The 15858-nt window shown below is 41.2% G+C and overlaps 2 protein-coding genes across 2 annotated transcripts; both read right to left on the bottom strand.

Annotated features, from left to right (window-relative positions):
- Window positions 1–267: 267 nt before the first annotated feature.
- On the bottom strand, window positions 268–11376 carry LOC123114853 (glutamate receptor 2.8-like). The gene is made up of 5 exons (XM_044536241.1): window positions 11115–11376; window positions 7030–8366; window positions 6374–6623; window positions 4770–5164; window positions 268–699 (listed from the first exon to the last, which is right to left on the bottom strand). The coding sequence occupies exons 1-5, from the start codon at window positions 11374–11376 to the stop codon at window positions 268–270; spliced, it is 2676 nt and encodes an 891-aa protein (XP_044392176.1).
- Window positions 11377–13551: 2175 nt separating this feature from the next.
- Window positions 13552–14179, bottom strand: LOC123116371 (uncharacterized). The gene has a single exon (XM_044537339.1). It carries the CDS (start codon window positions 14079–14081, stop codon window positions 13725–13727), a length of 357 nt encoding a protein of 118 aa, XP_044393274.1. The 5' UTR covers window positions 14082–14179; the 3' UTR covers window positions 13552–13724.
- Between the last annotated feature and the right edge of the window lie 1679 nt (window positions 14180–15858).

The following is a 15858-nucleotide window of genomic DNA, read 5'->3' as shown; positions in this document are numbered from 1 at the left end:
TGGAGGGAGTACATGGTATGACCGGCTAGCTTTTCCGGGCTGTCGGCCGAGTAATGCCTGAAAGGTGGACTGAAGCATAAGTGAACTGAAAATGTACTGCATTTTGTGTGCATAGAAAATTCCACACACCCTAGTTCAGCCTGGCCGCAGTCGATTTGGAACTAACTTGAGCCATTTAAGTAACCGTACCACTTTTGTCTCCCTATGAATGATCTGTGAACCAATATGAGTCCGTGATGGTTGCCTTGTTATTTTGGGTGTGAGCATCTACTGCCTGGCAAGCTGGTCACCATCTCCGTGCGAACTGTGAGGCACCGACAGTGTTGTTTGGCTCTCTATCAATTCAGTTCCCTCTCCATCGCTGTTTTGATCGCCTTGCTCATCCATGTTCTCATTCTCTTGGCCATGTCCGCGTTCGTTCTGGTCATCTTCTTTGTCCCCTGCATTCTGTCGATGCTTTTTGTAGCGGTTCATCAGCATGGCCACAAGAAGGGAACCGGTTGTCACAACTCCAGTTATGAGGAATAACCCCCCACAACTTTCGAAATTGATAGCACCTGAACCATCGGGCACGCTGTTAGTTTGATGGTTGCCCTGATTTATCCATTTTTTTTCAAATTGAATGATAGTATCTCCTCCTGTTATGTTGAGTATTGCCGTCGACATGTCAGCGCGTAGCGTAGAATTCTTGGGAAGCGCCTAATCAGCAAAGAGATCATTGTTATAAGCTGCATGTGTTAACATATAATGTTCCACCAAGAATATCCCCTTTCAAAAAATAATAATGAATATCTGACTGCATCAAAGCCTGAAAAACAGATATCGCCTCCTCCTAACAAATGCTTTCAGGCTTAGTTTCATCTATATGGTCGCATACTTGCTTAGGTGGGCAGGTGGTGCCGCAGAAGTAAGTCTCTCCACCGCTGTAATTAGTTGAGCATAAAGGTTGGTGAGAAAAAAAGTAACGGATTTAATTCTGTTATCATTCGTGTTCCACGACTTTTCAATCCCTCGGCGTGCACTAATCATTGATAGTAATAGAAATAAAAAAGATGGTAATGGATGAAAAATCTTTACGAAGCAACGAGTAATGGACTGTTCGATCCCTCGGCTCTTGGACTTAATAAAAGCCAGCCTAATAGGTAGTAACAATTTACTACGCCTCACTAATTGTAAGCAGAGAAAGAAAAGAGTGTATGGTAATGAAAGAAAATAATTTACCAACGGATAAAGAGATGCTTCAATCCTGGCGCTTGGTAAACCTAGTAAAACCAGAATGATATGTAGTAACGGTTTACTACCTGTGCTATTTTAATTGTAAGATACAGTAGATCGTAATTGTGTTATGACTAGGCCCAATTACTACTTTCCCTAGAAAAGGGCCAATTACTACAGTTGTAAAAGTGACGGTAACTTCATTATAGTGATCGTAATTGTGTTACGACTAGGCCCAATTACTACTTTTCCTAAAAAAAGGCCCAATTACACTACCTGGTACTTCTTAGTTACTACTCCTATAATAGTGATGGTAACTTCGTTACTACTTCCTATAAGCGAATTACTATTACTAGCAAAAGGGCCCGTGCGTTGCAACGGGAGAAAAAACATCGTAAAGTTCATGAACACTTTTACAAATTTTTGAACATTTTTTGAATACATGAACATTTTATACTATTTGCAAACATTTGTTTAAAGTTGTGAACATTTTTTAAACAATTTTCTTGAATGGGCAAACATTTCTACATTCGACGAGTATTTAATTGGAAATTGGTGGAACAATTTTTGAAATCCACTAACTTTTTTGATTTAGCGAACATTTTTTGAAATGCATGATCATTTTTTGAATAAGAAAATATTTTATGAACATATAAACTATTTTGTAACTCACAAATAGTTTTTGAATAGGCCTGCAGGGTGGTGCTCCTCGCAGCATCGGGGTCGTCCGTGTTCAGGAGCTGCAGTTCAAGATTGGTGGTAGAGGACCTAGTTACTTTTCCCACTTTTATGATAGAGTCTTTCTAGTAAAATCTGATGGTTCTGCCATATTTTTCTTTTTTTAGTACCTCCATGTAACCTGTATCACCATAGTCTTATCTAATGCAGCTTCCAGGGCGTTTGGGGCCCTTTCCCTGTAAAAAGAAAAAAAAATTGTGTGTCACTTGATGTGTACGGGGTGCTATGGTGGGGGAGATAAGGTCATGTGTGGAAAGGGATCGGTTGCAGGAAACGACTGGACCAGAAAAGAGGTGAGGTAGCGGTGTGTGGGAGTGGGACCCTATAGTGGACGCGTGGCCCGGCTGTTTATAGTCAGCTGGATTAGAGCAAATTTCCCCATCTCAACCGAATCCCTCCCACAGATCGCCCGCCGTGCTCGAGCGCGAGCGCCTCCTCGCTCCCTCGTCCAAGAAGCAGGCACGAGCAGGCGCCCCTCTCCCGCAGCTCGAACCTGAGTGAGTTGATCGAGCGCCTCCTCGCACCCTCGTCCATGAAGGAGGCAGCTCTCAAGGGCCCTTTTCCCCCGCAGCGAACCCAATGCCCAATGGGTCGAGCCAACCCTCCCGCCGGCGATCTGCAGTAGCACCCCGCTGGTGAGCCAGCTCCTTCCCGCGCTTCTCCCCGGTCTCCTCTCTCTCTTCTCACCCTCTCTTCTCTCTCGAGCAGGACGTAGCAACTCCGGCACAATAATGGCGCCGCCCATGGATCTCAGAACTGCCGCTGTCACGCCCGCATCATTCAGAACCTTCACCGAAACCCGCCGTCGCGATCCTGCATGTGCGTGTCAGCACCACAACAATGGCGCTGCCCAGATCTCAAAACTCCCGTCGTCATGCCCGCGTCATTCGTCAGAATCTTCACCGACGCCCGCCATCGCGATTCTGCATGTGCGTGTCAGCAGGAGCATCTCCCGCATTGGCCTCGACCTCCTCTCGTCGTCTCCCTCTCTTTGTGTCACAGGCCGGCGGCGAGCTCGTGGAGGCATGGAGGCCCGGCAGCCATGGCTTGCTGCGAAGGAGAGAGAGAGAGAGGGAGGTGAGAGATAGAACTGGAGGGCGAGGAGGGAAGGACAGGAGGGAAGGGTGGCGCCTTAGTCCGACGGCGGCGCTCCGATGGCTGTCCGGCGCGGGGCGGCGGGGTGGCTCGAGCGCGAGCCCGCGCGTGGAGGCGCTGGGTGCGGTCGGCGGCAGCAGACGCAGGATCACGGGTTGAATGCAAATAAACGAAGGGTGTTTTTTGTAAAACTAAAACGTCTTCCCAGGTCCATTTAAAATAGAACTGCGGGTTGAATATCTGCAAACATAAGGGGAAGAGGGGAAGATTAGGGGAAGATAGGAGGCGAGCGACAGATTTAGTGCATGATGATCGTAATCATTGCGATTGTTTTTCGCGGAGGAACGGGCGAAGCACGTGGGACGAGTCGTGCGGTTCTAATTAGCGCGTACTGGCCTGCGGGCTCGATGGACCGGAGCGTAGGCTAAGACATAATGCGCGCATGCTTAGCTTAGCACGTGTGATTGACTATTCGTCATCCAGGATGAGGGATAATTATTGTTCACCCTCCTCTATTTTAATATTAATGCATCATAATTTTACGTTCCGTAAATTTTATCTTATTTCCCATGTAAAAAGAGACCATAAGAAAATATATAATCACCGTAAAAATATATTTTATGTCACGTAAAATTACAAACATAAAAAATATAGTGTAAAATATACATAAAATATAATCTTTCTAGTCTTATGTCCTATATTTTTTGTTTTCTCATGCCAAATTTTACACAGTGATTCAATATGAACGTAACAATTTGTATTTCAAATGTAATTTATTTATGAAACCGGCATAAGATTACCTCGGGTGAAGAATAACTTATTCTATCACCCGAGATAATCTTACAATTGCTTCATAAATAAATTACGTTTGGAATACAAATAGTTACATTCGTATTGATTCACAACGTAAAATTTGGTATAAGAAAACAAAAAAAAAGGTTATAAGACCAGAAATATCGCATTTTATGTATGTTTTACACTATGTTTTTACGTTCGTAATACGTAATATAAAATATTTTTTACGGCGAATATATATTTTCTTACATTCTCTTTTTACGTATGAAATAAGACAAAATTTATGAAACATAAAAATACAGTACATTGACGTCAAAATAGAAAGGGGGTGAAGAATAACTATTCCTCACCCAGGATGACGAATAGCGCGATATATATTCTTAAATGTGAATATGGTATTTGATTTAGAAAAAAAGGATAGCCAAACACCAAGATATCTAAAAGTAACGGAAACCAACCAACAAAGACTATTTCTCATAATCCACTGAATTCTAGACCTAGTCTCAGTATGATCAATTGCAAATATGAGGTCATGTTAAAGTTTCTTATAATAGAAGTACAACTTGGTTTCTCCAAGCCACCTGTATGTTGTTGTTTATGGAAGTTAAATCTATAAAAAATGATATTGTATTCATTTTGCTATTTTTCCTTGCTTGGCCTTGGCACCGAAGCGGTTCCAGAGATTTCTTATCCTAAAATTGCATCATTCCACTGGGAGATACAATCATTTATTTTCGCTATTAGATAGCCATACAATCATTTTTCTTTGATTTTTCCAACATATATTTATATATCTTGAATTTGAATATTTGAGCTGCAATCTTGTGGTGACATGGCAAGTATGATTAAGAGAAACTCATAAGCACATAATCTGCATAAATCACTAGCAAAATTTTGAAGAGAATAGTGAGTATAGTTAAACTTACAAATGCAAAACCCGCACTCTTGTAAATAGGCCCCACCATTGTGTAACCTTGGTTGTACTTTGCAAGAAATAGGTTGATGTATGGGATTTCAAGTACAAGCGCAGAAATGCTTCCATTAGAAAGAGCACCATAGAAATCATCAGGTGTAGCATAGCCCCTGATCTTTGATGTATGAAAACCAATATCCAACAGTAGACCCTCTATATAGGAACCTTGGTGGAACCCTACATAGTCGCCACGCTTCTGGAGCTTGTGTACATCAATCACAGTTGGTGAAAGCTGTTGTACTGTAAGCATTGATGCAAAGCTTGCTGTATAGCTCGCTGCAAGTACCAGAGCAACAATCTTCCATACACGCAGACCAATTTTAGCTCCAAAGCTTGACAACTCCTCCTCTGCAAAAATAACAATCAATACTTTATTAAGACGTTGAAGAAATTTCATAGCTGGAATATTGCAATGCACACCCACTAGTAGAAAAAGGGCCTAATGTGAAGCTCATTACTCCCGGTTTGTAATTTAACCGGCACTAATGTGACCATTAGTGCCGATTTCAACGGCTAGGCGGGCGGCGCTCATTAGTACCGGTTCGTGGCAAACCTTTTGTACCGGTTCGTGCCACGAACCGGTACTAAAGTGGTGGTGGCCTTTAGTACGGGTTGGTGGCTCCAACCGGTACTAAAGGCCCCCTCCCCTTTAGTACGGGTTCGTGCCACCAAACCGGTACTAAAGGGGTGCGCTGCCACCCACAGTGCACAATGTTTAGTCCCACCTTGCTAGTTGAGAGGAGCTCGCACCGGTTTATAAGCCCCGCCCGGCTACCATGTCGAGCTCCTCTCTAAGAAGGCCTTTGTTGGCCTATTGCAAGTCTTCTGCCCTGTGGGCCCTACTGGGTCATACGGGCCTGCATCCTGGCCCAACTAGAGGTTGGGTTTCTAGTCGTATGCAGGCCGTGCCGGCCCAGTAGGTGGGCTCCTTTTGTTTTATTTCAAAAAAATTAAAAAAAATCCTTTAGTCCCGGTTGGTGTTACCAACCGGGACTAAAGGTCCACCAGACCATGGTGCGTTAGTGCCGGTTCGTGCTGAATCGGGACTAAGGGAGGGGGACCTTTAGTCCCCACACTTCAGTGCCGGTTGCAGAACCGGCACTAAAGGCCTCTATGAACCAGTAATATAACTCTGTTTTCTACTAGTGACCATTTAAAACTTGCTAGAAAGTATATGTAATTTCTTTAGATGATGAATGCAAGTCATACCATCAGTTTTTAACTGATACAAGCTAGGATCAGTTCATTTCCTCCATATGATTCTTTAAGCACTACTAATTTGATTGATATAAGTTACTTCCATTTCAACTTTTTAAGATAAATTTGAACTAAATAGATTCCTATAGATTTTTAATCAGATCAATGTAGTAACCTTTCTAGAAGGAATCTTTTGCCGATTCTTCTTATTTTAACATGATGCAACATATGCTTTGTTTGTGCTACTTAAATACTTGTCTGAATTGGATTCTACAAAGATCTAAAAAACTATAATGTTTACTCAACTCTCTTCAAAAATGGAGAATATTGTAGTCGCCAGTTGTTTGAGTGAAAAGGGACCATGAGCATGTTCATTGCCATTTAGACACTCCAGCAGCCAGACAACGACTCCTGTGTACATAAAGAATAAAATGCTGCCAAACCACATCATAGTGCTAAATGGTTTCAAAAAAAGCCACAAATCCTTTAACATGTTATCCTTCACCGGAACAATCATCCCTACTCCGGATTCCGTGTATGGTACGGTGAAGTCGACATACAGTGACCTGTTGTATCTTATAGTAGTATCTGCCACCGCTATGTCATAAACCTGCAATGGCATTAACCACCTTTATATACTTGATAAATAAATGAATATGTACAATTTAAGATTGATTAAACAACATAATTAAGCTCAATTGTTCAACAAAGAGAAATATTTTAGCAAGCAATGGACCTTTTGTTTGCTTCAAAAAAAATTGTGTGGCTATTTCTGGTTGGCATCGTTTTATGTTTTTTAAAAGGAAGAAAACCCTCGGCCTCTGCAATCCTTTTGTGTATAAAATGAAATAATTGCAGGCGTAAAGCAGCATAAACACCGGATGGAAAAGCTGAACACAATAAATACATGGTAAAATGTTTGAGCTAGAGTTTTTTTATTAACAGTGAGATGTATAGAGATTCTAGTTTACGCACATGCTAGATTGAGAAATTGCCTTTTATAAAGTATTTCTTACCTGGAGATAGACTTGGTAAACGAAATCATTGTAGGTCCCCGTAGTTGATGTATCAGTTGTGCCAAATAGGAAGTAGTCAAAATGAAGTGAAAGATTCTTTGCTACCTCCTCAAATATGTCAATTACCAGCCCACTCGCTTTTATTTTATTTGTGGTAGGATGTTTGTATGCATTTATAAACTCTGGATATTCACTCGAGCGGACACCAACTCTAAGATTCTTACTAACTGTAGGAATTTCCAAGCCCGTTGGTATTTCAGTTGAGTCTCCTGGCCAAATTACAGGATTTAGATCAAGCATCGAGGATGGTCCTGTTTTTCTAAAGTCATCTTGCTTTAACTGTCGTGAAAGTCCACTTTCCGCACTCCAAAACCCAATTTCTCGCCAACCTCTCCCAATCACGTTTATTATCTGGAACACACAAACTTGGAGCTGTCTCCTGTCTTTAAGGTCAAATTCACCACTTAAACCTCTGAAATTATTTTGTACAATTGCTGATAAGAGTTCAGGGCCGTTAGTGGAAATAACCATGGATTCCAAGCATGTGGAGTTTTTAGTGGACCATCGTTGCTTATCTTTGGCGCTAGATATCCCAACCTTTTCTGCTGCATGTGCGAATGCCCATATAGTATCATAGCCCCATAGTCCAACAATGCTTAGTTTGTTGAAGGGTGATTCATCTGGGTTATCCTGTTGGTACATTCTGTTCCACCTTATGGATAAGTTGTCTAGTTCTTGTGATCTGGGAACATGATACCTTACTCCTAGCACACCATTCATTGCCTCAATGACACTCGAACTGAGTGAGTCGATGATGTTTGCCACTCCATTCGTGGTGATCCACACAAATCCCTTGTTCATCATCCCTACCTCTTTTGCCTTCGTAAAAAGAAGGGAAGTCATAGTGGATGACATATGAACAATAAATACTCTTGTTTGCATTGCCATCAACCCAGTGAGTTCTTGCACAATGTTCTCATTTGTTGCCATTGAAGGGATGACACTGCGATACGCGATGCGGGCATCAATTTCATGAAGTGCATCAATGAGGTATGGTAGAATGCCTCTCCCATATTCAGTGTCATCATATATTGCCACCACTTCTCTCCATCCATAGGCTTGTACAAGCGAGGCAATGCTATTCACTTGAGCCGAGTCATCCAGTGTTGCTCGTACAAAATATGGTCTACTATCAGAAGTGAGAGAGGGACTTGTTGCCGTGAATGATACTATGGGGACTTGGGTTAAATTTCCAAGATTGGATATGAACACAGCTTCTGACGATTTCTGGGGACCAATGATGGCTTGCACTTTGTATTTCTCTAGTAACTCAATAGCTTTCGAAAGGGCAAACGAAAGAAAGTGATGGTCAGATAATATCTTTGGAATAATCTTTAGTACTCAACATCATAACTGGTTCTTTCAAAGATTGGAAAAAGGTTAAGAAAAATAGTTTTGGACTTTCTTATTATATTAGTCAATACTCTAATTGACATTCGTGTACCTATCCTTCCTCATAATAAACAACCAATTGATGCCACAAGAAGCTAATATATGAAAAAACACACAAGTGCAAGGAGATACAATATTTAACCTCTTATTGGGGAACATACGTACTTACACATATATTAAAATTATAAGGGTAACAACATAATGCTATGGAGAGATTAAGAAGATTCTGTTCAGAATTTTGCCACAAAAAAGAGATTGCGTTCACAATACGAGACACACGACTAGAAATATTAACCCACCCATTAAGAAATGCCAAAGATGAGTTTCTGAGGTATTCTAACTCTTAGCTAACTTAGAAGGATTATTATGAGTACAATTTACTCCTTCCTTTGCAAAATGTACTGTGTTATTTGTTTCGTGAAAATGCAAAGCTTGTGTCTCGACACAATAATAGAAAGAACTTGTGTCTATCACTATGTCTCATTTGGCAGCTGGTTCTAGCTTCTTGTCGATGTTGGGTACCATGTATTTTGACTCACTAATTTTGACCTTGACAGTAATTTCTAATTACAAAATACAATCACAAGAAATCACATTGTAACATAGCACACGTATTATTGGATTAATTTTGGTCAGTGCATGCATTGGGACACCCTTAGCTTTCCGTGGCAGACAATGAAATTCCCACAGCTCCTTTCGAGAAAAGGAGGTTTGGGAGGCTATCCCTCAAATGAAACATAATAAAACACTTGTACAAGATGGATTTCTGAGTTTTACCATGTATTGTGGGAGGTAATCAAAGATGACTTGATGGACTTATTCCATGCATTTCATAGTAGTGACCTACTTTGGGGGTAAATTAATTTATTCCAAAATATAGACCACACGAATCCAACAATTTGTCACATTTGACTACTAACTGTGAGTTTCAAAGCATACAGTAAGGTGAAAAAAAAGAACATATCCTTTTATGGATTACGTGGTTCCTCCAATCCAAATGGCATTCATGAAGGGTAGAAACATTCTTGAAGGGATTCTAATTCTTCATGAAACTGTTCATGAGCTCCATCAAAAAAGAAGGGAGGGTAGCTTTTAAAATTTACTTTGAGGAGGTGTACTGGAAATTCAAGTGGCATTTTCTTCTTCAAACCCTTCGGATGAAAGGATTTTCACCTCTTTGGTGAAAGTGGTTGGAATCATATCTGTTGGAAGTTTTGGTATCAAAGTTAACAATAATTTAGGGATATGGTTCCAAATAAAGAAAGGCCTTGTCAGGGAGGATCTTTCTCCCTGTATGAGCCAAGTTAGAGGATCTTATGAATGGGATGGTGCTTCATCTACTGGATGATACCATCCTATTTATGGGCCATGACACTGAAAAAGCAAAGAAAACATGCACTGCTTGGCACATTCGAGGGTTTGTCTGGTTTAAAAACACATCTTTCATAAAAGTGAGATCTTTTGCTCTGGCGAGGCGCATGATACAGCTGATCAACACTAGCATGTTTGGATGTGAACAAGGTTCAATTCCATTTTGGTGTCTCAGAATCCCATATTCATGCAAAATGGCGGGAAATAGAGGAACATCACAAAAAATTACAAAAGGAGTGGGTAGGCTAGTCATGATGAATTTGGTTCTTAGCAGTTTGATGACATTTTTCTTCCACGTCCCTAAAGGAGTGCTAAAATGGCTAGATTGTTTTTGGTCTAGATTCTACTGGCTAGTGGAAAATCAAAAGAAAAGGTTGTCTCGTAAAATGGACTTTGTTATGTAGGCCAAAAGATCAAGCCCCCCCCCCCCCCCCCCCCCCCCCCACACACACACTACATCCAAGACATTGCAACAAAACATGCCAGTCTCTTGGAAAAATGGTTGTTTAAAATGAATCGGTGAGGATGGTATGTGTGACATGAAATTAACTTTTTTGTGCAGGAAAAGGTCCAATATTTGGCTTGAGATCAAAGATTGATCTCAAGTGAGATTCTAATAGGACATTTGGCTAACACACGTCACTCAAGTAGCAACATCCATGACTTTACAACATATAAAGGGTAGAAAATACCTCGATTGCTTCAGTTGTGGATCACAATGAACCAAAATGTAGATGACTAGGATAACTTATGTGATGGTTGCATGACGTATGTGATTATCTTAGCGATATCTAGTTCTAAGACGACCGGGATACCTTTAGATGAAATTTGCACAAAAATGATCAAGTATACGGAATTGTAAACTGGTTTGTTTCTGTTTGCATGCTTGTATGATGTAGAGACCGGAAGTCGAATTTACGACATTATCGTCTGGATGCATGGTTAAATAATACTCCCCTCTGTTCACAAATATAAAATGTTTTGAATATTTAATATGAATAAGATACAGACTGAAATGAGTGAACAAATATATTAAAACGTGTTTATATACATATGATTCAAATAGAAGTTGTTGAAACATGTTACTTTCATTTCCAAGAAATCTTCCCAAACGAGAAATAGACTGGACTAACCAAGTAATAAATACCTTTATTTGGAACTGTATATTTAGGAAGTACTCTTATATTTCTTTACAGAGTAAGCACTGTACTAGAAACAAAGCCTTTTGGTTTTCCTGAATCCTGACAGACGCTCGTACGTACCTGCTGATGCAGCCCGGACATCGCTGCCCATGGAGTCCCTAATATGGAGAACAAGCTTCGTGCTGTAGTTCCGGTGGACCGCGTAGAAATCTTGGACGGCCAGCAGAACGCTGGTCCGCGCCACTTTGCCCACCGGCGATCCAAGGTCGAGGATCACCCCGACGTGGAATCCATCTGCTTCGCCGGCGGTGGCGTTTTGTGCTGCTACGGCGAAATCGACGAGGAGTAGCAGGAAGAGGATGGCTGCGCGTGCTTTCTCCATTGCACTTTTCTTGTGCTGAGATGCTCATCGTACCCATATATATATATATATGACTATTTGCTGCTGCTTCTCAAGTATCGATGATCCTGGAAGTTGCGAGGTAGATTCTCTGGTTTGTGACAGGCTAGTTAGTAGTTTATACTTCCTCACTGGATTTTGGTGTTCGTTTTATCTGCAGCCAGGGTGCGTGGAACTTTAACCGGAATTGCTTCTGCGTAAATAAATGCTTGCATGCATGAGACGAGAAGAGGAGACAAGATTCGTGACGAAGATGGTCGATGGAATCTATCCTCGCACGAACAACGCGTATTGACATCTCCGAGGTGGCGTGTCGACTTAATTGGTCTGTGCAAATAAATGATGTTTTACTGTGCAAGTTTTAGGCGACCCGAACGAGGACATACAACCAGTGCAAGTTGGAAGCTCAAAGCTCTTGGAAGATGTTTTTTTTTTGAGTTAAATACATCACGGGTGCCTTAACTTGTCCGTTACGGTCAGTTTAGTGCTTAAACTTGTAAAAAACATAAAAATGGTGCTATAACTTGTCGCACAGTGCATATACGGTGTCTCCGCCCGTATGCCATCGTATGTGTTGTTCATGTGGAGTGACAACTGGTGGCTGACCCACATGTCAGTGGGTGTGAGCAATGCCTGCGCTGGGTGAAATGCGTACGAGTTTTTTTTTCAAAAAATCCCCTATAATTTAATTAAAGTCACAAATAAGCCCTTGCTCAGTATATGTCAATAATAGGAAAAAAATTAACTGCGTCTTTGAATTGGTTTCGACCCAAGAATATCCAGGGTAAATAGCTAGTACGCACGCTAACCACCAAAACTAATAATACTTTGTGTACGCTGCAATTTCTATTCTGTTTTTAAGTTACTGTTTGGTTTTATGATATACAATATTTTAATATTATAATACAATAATTATCAATAGGCGTTTATTGTCTATTTAAATTTTTATTCTATTTTTATTATTTATAGTTCAAAGACTTAACCATGAACTTTTTCAAAAATTTATGTTGATTTAAACAGTTCAAATTATATTATACAATATTACAAATTTGTTTTGCATCTTCACTCAGGACCACAAGCATGCATAATTATTTTGTATCTTCATTGTATTTTTAGAATACATAATTATTAAAAATTAACAAAGTTTTATCAACGTGTATTAAAAATCATTGTGTAGAAGCAATAAATTTTATATATGTAACACATGTTAAAACATGTTTGTAGAAATGTAAGAATAATTTTACACTAAAATTTTTAATACAAATTGAACATTTTAAGAAATAGATGTTGTAAATTTTTTGGATGCATGACAGACATTTTTGAAAAACACATTTACAATTTCTTAATACACGTGAGAATTTTCCAAAAATATGATGATTTTTTTAAAATGCACCAACACTTTTTAAAATTGATTGCACGTAATATGTTGATAAGTTATTTTTTTCAAACGTGAGAATTTCTTAATATTTTTTTTCAGTTTCCCATTAATTAACCTTTTCTTTTTTATTTCTCTTTATTATTTCACCCGGTTTCTTAATAAATAGAAGCATACTAGGATATCACACAGTCAACTATTCTAGGCGTAGTGATTAGCACATGTTTATAGGCTGTGCGCCCTCGTACTCAGTTGAAATCCTGCTGGGTGCTTTTTTTTATTACTATTTTATCTCAGGTGGGATCACTTTTTTTTCCGACAAAGAGTATATATTAATATCACAAAGATACCCAGTCCAAAAATAAGAAGAAATTACAGCCCGAAAAGAAGAAGAAACTAAAAAAAGAAAGTCCCGCTACAATGTTTCAGGCCTTGCAGCGGTCACAACCGACACCAAGACAACACCTGATGTTCAGGTTCTCCAACAAGTGGGATCAATGCAGTTTGACGTATTTAAATAAAATGTTAGGAGCTTTTGTGAAAACTATATAAAGTACAAAGAGTTTTCTGTAAAACAACCAGCACACTCTTCTCACACCCATTGACATATGGGCTGATGTCACGTTGGCACGCCATGTGGGTAGTGCATATGCCCGGATACGGACGAAGGCACCGTATTTGAGCGCTCGGACAAGTTACGACATCAGTTTTGTCGGACAAGTTACGGCATTAGTTTTGTGTATTTTACAAGTTTAGACATCAAAATGACCGCATCGGACAAGTTGAGGCATCCATGATGTATTTGACTCTATTTTTTTGGACGAAAACTATTACATTATGTTGAAGAGATGCTTTGCCAGCGCTTTTAGAGTACCAACTTTATTCATTTTTCCACACGCGCACTGAGCACTACGTGGATAACCTCCTCGAGCTAGCAAGACAGCCTAGCCATGAACTACGGCACGCCGTGGCGGTTGATGGTGTCGGTGGCAGCCTCGTCGTCGTCGGTGCGGCGAACGCCAGCGCCTCCTCCCTGGGCACCCCGCTGCGGCTGCTGGCGCCCGTGCAGGTTCAGGTGCTCAGTCGGGAACGCGGTGCCGGGGATGGTGGGCGCGTCGGTGCCGGAGCCGTGGGGGACGTCGGAGACGGGGAGGTGGCCCTGCGCGCCGTAGGCCCGCATCTTGTAGTCCTCCAGGCCGTCGTCCTTTTTGTACTGCACGTACGGGCTCGTCTCCGTCGGCAGCTGCACCGAGTCGCCGCCCTCGCCGGCGCCGGCGGCCTTCCGCTCCCGCCTCTCCTTCGCCGCCTCCATTGCTCACATGCGGATTCCTCTGGTTTTTCTGGATTGGATGCTCGATCTGATGAGTGATGACAACGAGTGAGTGTGTGCGTCCCTATCCAGCACGGCGTGGTCGCCCATGGATTTATACGAGCTAGGGATGGGACGGTGGAGTCGATCTGATCACGTGAGCTGCTGCAGGTCCCGAGGCCACCTAGCCATTGCAGGACGCGCGGTGGCAAGCGGAGGGTGCGGCTACGTCTACGCGTGGCGTGCGACGGTGCTTGGGCGACACGTAGCTCGAGTCGACTAGACCGGGTACATTGATCTGCCGGAGAAAACGGCGAACACGCCAGGGCGACGACGCTATCCCGATTGAGTCAGATGAAAAAACTAAAATTAAGTGTAACACTTGTGGGTAACATTTATCGTTCAATTTGTTTTTTAGGTTAAAACTTAAGTTGTCTGAAAAAATTATAGGTAGCGACAATGAACACAATTTTTTTTCTTTATTTTAGACATTTACAAAATACATTTTAGGCGCGCATGAGCATATACTCCCTCCTTCCCAAAATCTTGGGCGTTTAAGTTTCTGCATGCAATCCCATATTCTAAGGCGCACATGCCTTCCTCTCTAAATCAGTTAAGCTAATGGTCCATATTTAATTGGAAAGAAGATCGTGGATGCCTCTCACTTCTTTTTTGAATCGTGATTGCCTTCATGTGTACAACTTGTACGATGGGTCAAATAAAAATCCACGTACGCTAATTTTCGTGCTAAAGACTAATACGCCTAACAATCTGGGAAGGAGGGAGTACTTCTTAGAGCCAAATTGGATTCTCGAGTCTTTGAGCTCATTCTACTCCGGGACGGAGGGAGTAGCTGTTAGTGTTTCTGATTGACCCTTGATATCCTAAATCCGGCTAAGTTTCTTGAAGTTAAGCTTCAAATTGCTAAGTTTTACTACTCCGTGTGTGATTGACTGCAAATTGTATTTCTGAGACCACCTTGGGTCTCAAAATTGGTATTTAGAGCTTGGTTTAGTCCTCCGCGGTGAGCGGATCTGCATGCTGAAGAGGAGTTGTAGGTTAACCCTTCTCTTCTGTCCCGATCCAAGCGGTGATGCAGTCCCCTTCACTGTTGGTGGCGGTGATTTCATTCGATTCATGTTTGGTCAGTCGCTGGTTTATAAAGCACCTTGGTTTTGTTGTAAAACCCCACCCTTCCACCCAAATCCGGTGTACTCATGGTGGTAAGGTGCATGTGGCGGAACTGTTTGTTCTACATGGCCTGCTTGCAGCTAAAGCTGTGGTACAATCCCCTTCTTGTGTGACATATCAGTTGGGCTAGTAAGGTTACAAGGTATTATGCTCTATTCTAAAATCCTCGCTACTACTTCACATCCGAGATCATGTGTGGTGGTCAGGGCCGGACCCAAAACAAAAATGTCCTGGTGTTCGCGTGCACATCATATATACAAGGGGACATCAAGCAATAATATATATATAATAACACACCCAACAACACAAATTATATGGTAATGAGATTTCTTACCAAAATGAATTGTTACTTCCACTTGAAATACTAGTAGAACAATTAAGCATAAGAACTCCAAACAATGAAAACAAATATGATCAGATCACGACATACACCAATACATCATGAATGCCTACAAAAAGAAACTTAGAACATATTAAATAGACTTGTGCAGTTATTCATAAAGTTAAGAGCATCACCTTTAAAAATAGCCCTCTACATTCATTCATGATCTCAAAGCGATCAACGATTGCATTATTGGTAACTCTTCTC

The sequence above is a fragment of the Triticum aestivum genome, chromosome 5B (genome assembly GCF_018294505.1).
Source record: "Triticum aestivum cultivar Chinese Spring chromosome 5B, IWGSC CS RefSeq v2.1, whole genome shotgun sequence".
Taxonomy (NCBI): Eukaryota; Viridiplantae; Streptophyta; class Magnoliopsida; order Poales; family Poaceae; genus Triticum; species Triticum aestivum.
This window is presented reverse-complemented; position numbering and strand designations above follow the sequence as displayed.